General features: G+C 34.7%; 1 protein-coding gene across 1 annotated transcript; it reads left to right on the top strand.

The window, feature by feature from the left end:
- Positions 1–2,980: 2,980 nt before the first annotated feature.
- On the top strand, positions 2,981–4,037 carry LOC116134793 (uncharacterized protein At1g66480-like). The gene has a single exon (XM_031420438.1). The coding sequence runs from the start codon at positions 3,234–3,236 to the stop codon at positions 3,936–3,938; it is 705 nt and encodes a 234-aa protein (XP_031276298.1). The 5' UTR covers positions 2,981–3,233; the 3' UTR covers positions 3,939–4,037.
- The last annotated feature ends 7,644 nt before the right edge of the window (positions 4,038–11,681 follow it).

The raw sequence follows: 11,681 nt of genomic DNA, 5'->3' as shown, positions 1-11,681 counted from the left end.
AGCAATGAACCCTAAGGAAAGGGAAAAATGGAGGCAAGCAATGGAAGAGGAAATGAGGTCACTTGAGGTAAACAGAACTTGGTCCTTGGTTCCCAAACCCAAGGACCAAAAACTAATCAAATGTAGATAGTTGTACAAGATTAAAGAGGGAATTTCAGCTACTGACCCCCTCAGGTACAAAGCTAGGTTAGTAGCTAAGGGTTACACCCAACGCGAAGGAATAGACTTCAATAAAGTCTTTTCCCCTGTAGTCAAGTATAAAACCATTAGGTTAATGCTCTCCATTGTTGCCCATTATAACCTAGAGTTAGAACAGATGGATGTTACCACTGCCTTTCTGCATGGTAACTTAGAAGAGGAGATTTATATGAGCCAACCTCTAGGTTTTATTGATCTTAAGAAACCTAACCATGTGTGATTCTACACAAATCACTGTATGGACTGAAACAGTCCCCAAGACAATGGTATAAGAGGTTTGACAATTTCATTGTAAGTATAGGATACACTAGGAGTAGATATGACAATTGTTTCTATTTTAATTTGAATCATAATCTGCCTGTATATCTTTTACTGTATGTGGATGATATGTTACTTGTGAGTGAGTCTAAGTCTAAAATTCATGAGTTAAAGGGCCAGCTTAGGTCAGAATTTGACATGAAGTATCTAGGAAATGCCAAAAGAATCCTAGGAATGGACATTATCAGGAACAGGGGTAAACATGAATTAATCATTAGGCAGAAATCATACTTAGAAAAACTAGTGTCTAAATTTGGTATGGCTGACTCAAAACCAGTGTCCATGCCTCTTGCAAACCATGTTGTGTTAAACAAGAGCCAATGCCCCACAACTGAATCTGGGATAATCAAAATGGAATCTATCCCCTATGCAAATGTTGCTGGATCTGTGATGTATGGAATGATCAGTACCAGACTAGACCTGTCCTATTCCATTTCCTTACTGAGCAGATTCATGGCAAATCTAGGCAGTGAGCACTGGACTGCCTTAAAGGGAGTGTTAAGGTTCATTAATGGTACCCTGAATGTTGGTTTAAATTTCTGTAAAAGGCATAATACACTTGACTTGGGGGGTTTTGTAGACTCTGATTTTGCAAGTGACAAAGACACAAGGAAATCCACCAGCTCATATTACTTTACCCTTGGAGGAAATTGCATTAGCTGGAAGTCACAGCTTCAACCCATTGTTGCTATCTCAACAACTGAAGCAGAGTATATTGCTATTGCTGATGCGTTTAAGGAAGCTGTGTGGCTACAAGGTTTGTTGGCCGAAGCAAAACTGACTGATGGCAAGGTTACTGTATTCTCAGATAGTCAGAGTGCAATCCATCTCAGTAAGAATCCAGTATACCATAAGCGGACCAAGCATGTGGATGTTCGCTTCCACTTTGTCAGAGACTTAGTAACACAGGGGGTAATTGATCTTGTAAAGGTATCCACTGAAGATAATCCTGCTGACATGGGAACCAAGGTTGTCTCACCTGCAAAGTTCAAGCACTGCTTGAACCTGCTACATGTAAGATAACCTGTGAAGACCAGAACAATGATGGAACTGTTTGGGTTTGCTGCACTGTGAATGTTTAGCATTCAAGGTGGAGATTGTTGTGAGTGAATGCTGAAACGACGTCGTACTGCGTATTAATGGAACGGTGTCGTTTTGAGACAGCTCCAAGATGATCCTGACCTCTGATTCAGAGGAAAAACTAATGGCTGAGATCAAGCCTCCAGTCAACACTATAAAAGGATTAAGGTTTCTTATTTAACTGTAGGTTAAACAGAAAAGTGGAGAGCTATATTTTCGTTTTTCCTTTGTGAGATTAGGGTTCTTTCTTTTGGGTCTGATTTCAGTTGTAATCTATGGGTTTCTTGAGTGGTTTGGGTTAATCAGTCAAGGGAAGAACTACTGTGTTCTTGTTATAGGGATTTCCAGGTTAGAGGATTCCTAGAGCAGATTACGGGTTTGATTCAGAGTTGTTTGATCTGGGTTCTTGGGTGTCATTCTTTGTAATCGTGTTTGTAATTGGTTGTTCTATAATCATAGTGCAGCGAACTCCCTTTCCGGAGTTCAACGTGGATGTAGCTTGCTCAAATAGGGCAAGTGAACGACGGTAAAGATCCGGTGTTGATTGTTTGTGTTTTCTGTTTTCTTGGTTGTTTCTGGTTGAATCTTGGTTGATTGCATAACAATCTTTATAAAATTACCAATAACTTTTAAAATATATATAAAAAAACTTTGAGTAATGCTAGATACATAACTCAATCTCACAACCTCCAATGTGATAGCTCGTTTCGTAAAATGGGTCTCACCTGCTTGTGTGGATCTTGCCTACCTATTTGCGAGCTAACAAATGATAAACTGTCATGTCAGGGTTGGAGAAAAAGTTGTGGACCTAGCGTTATTGAAAAAAATTATAAAAAATATCAAAACACCAGGTAAAGGTGTATTTAATAATTTTAAAATGCTTAAAAATTAACAATTTCTAATGGGAAAGATGTGATTAACGCTTAAAAATTACAATAATACTACACCTATAACTTTTTTATATAAACTTTCTCTCACAAACTTATGTGATAAAAGATGATTGAGTGATTTTATATTTAAAATAAACTTTTGTCCAATCATTTTTTACCATATAAGTTTGTGGAAAAAACTTATACAAAAAAGTTGAGGGTATAATATTACTCTAATTGAATCCATATATTGGCATCATTTATATTAATAGAAAAAATGATTATTTATAGATGAGAAAAATTAATAGGATGGAAAAGATGGGCTAGCCTAACAGGACAATTTCTGTTGTACGTCGACTAGCCATGCTAGTTGGTGCAAGCCAAAAGCACTTTTCCTTGTGCTTATCCTTTTCTACAAAAGTTGTCCCACAAGCGCTTAATTTCACATGATAAATAGGTAAAAAAAAAAAAGTACTTAAACAAACATAGCTTAATGGGAATCTTGAAAGCTGATATGTACGTTTGGTTTGTCACAACTCAATTCTTCATTTTCTATTTTCCATCTACGCCAAACACAGACTTTGTCTCGACCCCAACCAAACTCATTAACGTTCCCACTTCAATTCACCTGTCCTTAATCATGAATCCATATCTTCAGTAAAAGGAATCTACAATAATTTCCACTGATTCACACCTCACCAAATCCCGTATATAAACAATTCCAACCTTTATCATAATCTTTATAATATTAACACAAGAAAATTTAACATGGGGAACACCATAGGAGGAAGAAAGAAAGCCAAGGTGATGAAAGTTGATGGAGAAACGTTCAAGTTAAAGACTCCAGTTCAAGTTTCCGACGTCGTTAAAGACTACCCAGGTCACGTTTTGTTAGATTCAGAAGCTGTGAAACACTATGGCGTTCGGGCGAAGCCGTTGGAGCCTCAACAGATTCTGAAGGCCAAGAAAATTTATTTCTTGGTGGAGTTACCCAAGTTTATTCCTGAAGAGAAAAATAAAATGCCCACTAGAAGGGTTCAATCCGGGATTCACATGGGCGCAAAGGACCGGCTTGAGTTACTGATGTTGTCAAGGCGGGCAGTTTCTGATCTTTCTGCGGTTAAACCGTCGACGAGCCGTGGATCTGATGGGCAAGTGCCGGAACTTAATGATGGGCGCATGAGGGTCAAAATGAGGCTGCCCAAATCCCAAGTGGCTAAATTGATGGATGAGAGCAAGGATGAAGCGGAGGCGGCTGAGAAGCTTGTCGATCTTTATGTTGGAAAAGCCGGTGGTGCGCCGCTACCGGGAGAGGAGTGGAAACCGAGACTTGGTAGCGTCAGAGAGAATCATAAGGCACGTGAGGTATGTTTACTAAATTTGGTTTTGTTAATAATCTTTGAAATTGTCTCAGTTCTCATTTTGATTATGTCAATGATTAATTTCATTCTAGGAATTTGGTTTGTGAATTAAGAGAAGATGATACCTCCATTTGCATTATAAAATTAAGTGTTTACTTATTCATGCATACAAAAATGAATAATAAATTTGTGGCAGAACAAAGGTTGTATTTGGGTGTAGTATTACTCTTGGAGAAAGAGTAATACTATACCTACAACCTCTTCTTTTCAACCCTTTTACTTAACAACTCATAATTAGTTAGTCGTGATTTATTAAGTGGGATTGAGGTTAGACTTATTACGAATTGATCAATTGTAAACTGTCATATCGAGATTGTGAGAAAAAATTTGTGATAAANACACCCTTATTGCCCTAAAGAAAGACAATATTTTTTAATATTTTTTCTTAATTAAAAATTTATCCATAACTAAGATTACTTTATAGGTAGTGTAGATAACTTGAATGCTTCCAAACTTTGTGATCCAATTTTGTATTCATGTCTAACATTAAAGGGTCAATTTATTGTAGATTATTTTATATAAGAATTTTGTCAAATCGGTTTGATAATTCTAGATCATTTTCAGGTGAAAGAGGAATTGAATTAGAAAATGTAAAGATTGCTTATTAGGGACCGTGTAGAAGAAAAAAATTGTCGCTACTCTAACTGGTTGTCTAAGTTAAGAAAGATTTGGTTAAAGTTGTCAACTGATTGTTTTGTGTAAGAGAAGGCATAATGAAGTAGGATTAAGAGAATTACCGTTTATATTCTTGTAGGATTAAAATAGAACAGAGTTTGTATCCAAGTAGGACTAATGAGGTTCTTCGTATCTTAATAGAAAAAAGGTCAAGTAGTCCTATTCCACTAAAAAAGTCTATGAAGTTCTTAGCCCGCAATAAATAAGGGCTTGTAACAAAGTTGTCGTGTAGAGCTTAGAGGAGAGAAAGCAATATGGATTGTTTAGACAGCCTAGGGAACTCTTAGAGAGTGGGAGAGAGTAGGATAGAGCAGCGTATAAAGCTATTATTGGAGCCCTATATATGTCGACAGTCAGAGAAATAGTGCCTGCAGTTGGGCATTATTTTTTTGTGCAACCACAAGGTTGTAATTAATAGTTTATCCTCAGGGTAGTGGATTGTGCTTCGTTCCACATGTAGTGGGTTGTGCTTCGTTCCATAGGTAATGTGGTGCTCGAGTGCTCAAGTAGGATTAGGATTCAAAGTTGATTTCTTGTTAGGTTGTGAAATACTCATCAACAATAGTGAATATAGGTTCACGTACTTTTGGACTAAACCACTTAAATCCAAAGGTTCTTTTATTAATTTTCTGTGTGTTCTTAGCTTTCTTAGATATCTTGAGATTTCCTAGTAACTCATCAACAATAGTGAATATAGGTTTGAGCAATACCTGTTACACAGCAAATTGAATTAGAATTTTGTTACAATTGAATATTTCCATAAACTTTCCACCATTAATTTCATAGTCTAAATCAAAAGATTTAATATTTTTCATCTTATTTTACATTTATCCATCTTATTTTGATTGATTTGGAAAGTAAGTATAAATGAAAATACATGATTAAGGAATACTACTATAATGACCCACGTAAATAAATAAATAAAAGAGCCATTTTTTGTCACAAATTAAAACCCTAAACTATTATTTTACCTAAAAGCCCAATAACAAAATAAGTATAGTGTGTGTATATATATATATAAGTCTAACATTATGGTTTGGCAATTTTTGACACGACAAGTCAACACAACACAGATTAGAAAGTTTACATGGATTAGGGTTGATCATATTCGTGTTGACGAAATCAACTCATATATTAAGAGTAATACTACGTTTACACCACTCTTTTACACCATATTCATTACATCATGATGTGACATATGCCACAACCACACAAATTTTTAATTATTTTAAATTTTTAATATTATAATAGAATTTGTGTGGTTGTAACATATGTCACATCATGATGTAATGAAAATGGTGTAAATGTAGCATTACTCATTATTAATCGTGTTATATTCTAGTTGGACTCAACCTAGGAAATTATTTTATGACACAATTAACTAAATAGGTCATATAGCTAGTTGATGATACAATTGTTTATGACACGATTGATAAAAATGTTGAATAAATTAAACCTGTTATAAACAGGTTAAATGAGTTAAATGTGTCATAAACATGCTAAATGAGTTACTGGTTACATGCAGGTTAGAGTACCTATTTATTAAACAGGTTTCATGGGTCATAGTTGTATCACCTATTTAATACTTTTATCATATCCATGTTGGGACCCATGACATGAATACTTAAACGGATCATATTTGAGTAGATTAAAATTCTCTAACTTGTTCGACATGACAACCCTTTTTGCCACCCATATTTAAAAAGTAACAATTTTTGTTTAATTAGCCTACCACATATAGAGTTCGATTAATTCGTAAACCAAAGATAAGAGTGGAGAACCTAGAGAAGAGAGAAAAAAAGGAGAGAGAGAGAGAGAGAGGAAAAAAGAAGAAGGAAAAATATTTTTGATTGACCAAATTACTTCTACAGATCAGACAAAATTTTAAAAGGCTGTAACTTTGCCCAACCTTCAACGGCTATATTCTTTCCAATAATGCTACGGACACCGAGACTCTACACCAAATTCTTACATCGAATTACATGTCTCGTGATGCACACCAGCCACGTTTCACGTTCACAAAAATTTTTCTCATGAACGGGCCGTTCATCAACTATGGACGGCCGTTCACTAACGATAGACTCATGTCCGTATTATATGGACGAGAGTCCACATTTAAAGGACGCCCGTTCATCAGTAAATCGAAAAAAACAATACAAATAAAAATAATGGACGGCCGTTCATTGGTTATGGACGGCAGTCCCTAAATAAAGGACGGGCGTCCACATATAATGGACGCCCGTCCAATCTTTAAATAATAAATTTTTTATAAATAAAAGTAATGGACGAGCGTTCATATGCTAATGGACACCCTTCCATTATTAATGGTTTTAAAAAATTAAAAAAAAATTAGGGACGCCCGTTCATCACCTGAATTTTAGACGGGCATCTACAAATAAGGAACGCCCATCCATAATGTAAATTAAAAAAAATAAAACAAAATTTTGGACGGCCGTCCCTAACTTGTGGACGGGTGTCCCTAACGTGTGGACGCCCGTCCATTATGAATGGACGGCTATCCATAACTTATGAATGGCTGTCCTTTATTTTTGGACGGCCGTCTGTATTGAAAATTAAAAGAAAAATAAAAAAAATTTAGGTTAAAACACAAATTTGGGGGAAGTTTTTAAAATTAAAACACCGCCGCTTCTTCTTCATTTGCATTCCCCATCTCCGCTCTTCTTCTTCGTCTTCATTCCTCATCTGCGTTCTTCTTCTTTTTCTTCGAAGTTCTCATCTGTCGCGCTCTTCTTCTTCGTCGAAGGTCCTCATCTGCCGTGATTCTTCTTCAAGTTTCTCATCTGCCATTATTATTGTAAGGTAATTAGTCACATCGAATTCTCAATTATTATTATTATTTTTTTTTTTTTTTTTTATGTTGGATGAATGTGTTGGATTTGAAATTTGTGTTGAATGGAATTAGGGTGGAATATTATTTGTGTTGTGATTTCTTGAATTGAGTTGATAAAGAGAAATCCAGTCAATTTGGTGGGACTGGTTTGTGTGATTGATATATAGAAGTGTTCACAGTTTGCAATTGTGATTTCTTGCATTATCTCATCTCAAAATCCTCTCAACGTGTTGTCAAATAACAACTTGCAATTGTGATTTGTAATTTGTAATTTTGCTTTTAAAAGCCACTTCAAAGAAATTTATCTCTTTTGAGTGTTTTTGGCTTGGAAAAAGCTTAGATTGTGTTTACTGCAGTGTTTTTGGTTGAATGGACTCATATTCTTGTTTCACCAACCCTGTTCACTAGCATCTTCAAAAATTTATTATCTTGTATTGCTTTGAAATTGTCTTAGCATTGAGATATTTATGATAATCATGCTTCAAAGAATTTACCTATAGAAATATGTATAGTTTAACCATTGACATGATATTGAATAGAATGACTGTCTTGCATGCAGATTTATATTGTTGAACTTTTACTTGTGGCGTGTACAGGATTTTTTGTTTTTTTCGGTACTTTTATGAGGTTTTCTCTTTTTGATAATCTAGGGAGGTATATAATACTTTTCAATAATAGAGGTTACTTTTTTATTAAGTGATCTCACCAGGGATACATGAAATGAGCCTTTTCAGGAAACTATATATTAGCTAGATCTTGAAGCATTCCATATTTCACCATATCTAATATGCAACTATAATTTATTACAAATATGTTGGCATTTCTGGGAATATTTGCTTTAATAATTTGAAGAATTTGTGGACCATCAATATGAAATTTTGAAGCAGTAGATTTTGGGATCAGGGTGGCAGTTGAAATCTGAAGTTCCCATAGTTTCTGTTCCTGCCCTGTGTAGACCTAAATAGAACTTCATGATTTTCATTTTTACTACCAAATGGATACATTGAGAAAACCTCTATATGTACATGAATTTTGTACTTTATCAAAGAATTTGGTTCAATTTTCTTAGCTTTCTCAGCCAATTTTTGTTTAGACTAAGGCTGGAAAACCTCATTACTTACAAGTCTTAATTTTTTCTCTTTATATATATATAATTAACAAAATTGACAATTGAGCATTGATGTTACGATTGTTAAGAAATATTCTGTTATGGTTAATATGAAAAGAAATAAACTAGATTTTTGACCACATTATTGTATAATCAATACTGCGAGTATACAAATTACAAAGTTAAGGGTTCAATAATCTGTGCTTGTTCCACATTACAAATTTTCTGTGCAGCAAGAACGCCCGTTCTTCTCCAATGAACGGCTGTTTCTTGAAGGCACGTGAACAGTACCTTCACCAAGTTTAAATTACGGGGGTAACACCGTATGTAATTATTTTCAAGTTCTATTTTGCTTCATAGTTGCCTTTTTTTTTTTTTTTGGTTATCTGTGTGAGGTGGCAATTCCTTTAAATATTGAGCTGGTGATTGTAGCTATATGATAGGTTATAATATTTCCTATTAATATTTATGCCTGTGATGAAGTTCAATTTTCAATAATTATATTATGGTATGATCTTTTGTCCTCAAAATTTTTGTTAAAACTTGTTAGCCACATTTAAGTTTCTAGTGTTAAAATTTGATCTACCTTCTGTTGTGACTGCTAGTTTCCAATTTTGTTTCTTATTTTTCTAATTTTTTGCTCTATTGTGATCTATATTAATTAACTATTCTCCTTCTCTCTGTCTTTTTACTCTCCATCCATATGTGTATAATGACATTTAGATCTCATGGTATAATTAACTTCATAATTAAACTGGAAGACATTTGTATTGAGTGGAAAATTGATGTTCTTTTATTATACTGGATCTCTACTTACTGAAAGCTTTCATGTGATGGTGTTTCTTAGATTAAGGTTTGAATCTCCTAAGCAAAATGATCTGTTTTGGAGTCTGAGAAGCTTTCTCTTATTTCAATGGGATCTTCTTCTCGTTGAAGATTTTCCCTTATGTTCTTATTGGAGTTGATTAAATAAGTTCTTTGTTTCAAAGTTTTCATATTGTCTTATTTGCAGACTAATAGTAAGGATGATGATGAATTTAGTTATGACTGATTATGATGATGATTTTTTTATGTATACAGGTTTTAGAAGAAAGTAGAAAATGGTGAGAGCAAAAAATACAACCATTCCTCATGAAGGCACATCGTCATCTGCAATCCAATTTCGAGACTTGCGACATAAAAAAACAATATAAGGAGGTGTTGAAAAGAGATATTTGCCTTGGAAGAAGTTTGGATTTAGGACTTATAACAAGTTTAGGTTTAGGTGATGAAATCAATGGTTGGATTCATAATTTGAAATGGGACCGATTGGTGAGGATTAGATATGATGGATATAAGCATTTGATCTATGAGTTTTTTGGTAGTTTGGAAGCTGTGGAGACAGACACTGATGAGTTTCGGCGTATACAATGTTTTTTAGATTAAAGAATTAGAACTTTGTAGTGAGACCACAAGATTTAGCAACCTGGATAGGATTTGATTTTGAAGGTTTGGATAACGTATCTAGAACATGGGATTCCAAACAAGCTTGGATAGATGTTTCTGGGATAGGGATTTACCATCCACATAGGTGTAAATCTACAAAGTTAAAGAATCATGTTATGAGAGTATTTCACAGATATCTGACTTACACATGTAATGGTAGGAAATAGACAAATAGAAATGCGACAGTTAAGAATTTAATGTTCATGGAAGCGGCACTAGCAGGGAGGCAAGTAAATTCAACGAAGTTATTGATTAAGAAGTTGGGAGAGATTCAAGTAGAGAAAGGAGAAATATATTGGGGAATGCTTGTTACGTTAATATGTGAGAAGTTGGGTATTGAGATCACCCCTGATGATGCAGCAAATAAGATTAATTTTTCTGCAAATAATGTGTTGGGGGATGTGACATTGAATAAAATGGGTTTGATTAAAAAGAATATGGCAGGAGAATGGTTTGTGATTAGGGATGAAATGGAGGGAGATGCAACTGTTCAGGAAAGTGTCAGTGTTCTAGAAAGGGTAAATGAATGACAAGTCTATGTGCACAAAAGAAGAAGAACGAGTATTGAACCTGGATCATCTCAGAATGTACAAGATATGTCTTCTCATACTTTAGACGAAATAGTAAGCAGATTTGAGCGGATGGAAAAGTTTCAAGAGGAGCGTTTTTCACATATTGAGAGGCAAATGCAAGAGCAACATGATCAATTGCAAAGTGATTTCAACTCGTTCGCATCAAGAATAGAAGAAACAGTTGACATCATTGGGGAATGCATGACAGAGATTTTCAGCATGATGAAGAACTTCTCAACAGTCTCCTCCTCCTCGAGTCAACCTCCACCCCCTGCACCATGATGAAGAATTTCTCAACAGCCTCCTCCTTGTTAACATTCTTGGGGAATGCACTATGAATGTTAATTATGATTATGTGTACTTCAAATACTAAGCTTTATGTACGAAGATTATATTTGCCTTTTGTTTATAAATAGATTGATTTCAACGGATGTTCTTGATAAAGATTGTCTTTTGTTTATAAATAGATTTGCCTTTTTTTTATACATATCTCAACTACTCTTTTGAATGCATACGTATATGTAATACTAGACATACCCAAAGACATCAAAATTCAAATCTGAAATGAAATGCATGTCGAAAATTCCATCTACAACTGGAGTCTGCAATGTGACGATAATATATACTGAAAACATTCATAATAAGTTACATTAAGGTCATTATCATGAATTCACAACCCTACAGTAGATAGCATACTCATACACAACAAATGACCAAAATACTAAAAACAAAACAACTGAATCAACATACAACTCAACTGCATTTGGCAGAAATTAACCAAAGCATGAATAATTTCTACCAAATACAATTCTATATGTTTCAACCTGTCAACAATATCAAACATTTCCCAACGAGACATGTTCATTATTTACAAACTCCTGTCCAGTATAGAAATTACTTTGTCCTGCGAGATTCTGAACCAGACCAGTGGACATCTGTCATTGTTTAACAACCACAATTTAGCACACGTTATAGAAAACTTAAGCCAATTACAATTATACAAAATACATAACACATACCTGGGTAGTAACAACATCATTCAACAACACTTGAGTTTCTGCATCGGCCACAGAAGTCGATGAAAGAAACTGTTCCTTTTCTCGC

The sequence above is a fragment of the Pistacia vera genome, unplaced genomic scaffold, assembly GCF_008641045.1.
Source record: "Pistacia vera cultivar Batoury unplaced genomic scaffold, PisVer_v2 Contig291, whole genome shotgun sequence".
NCBI lineage: Eukaryota > Viridiplantae > Streptophyta > Magnoliopsida > Sapindales > Anacardiaceae > Pistacia > Pistacia vera.
The sequence above is the reverse complement of the archived record's forward strand: the minus strand, read 5'-3'. Positions and strand labels throughout refer to the sequence as shown.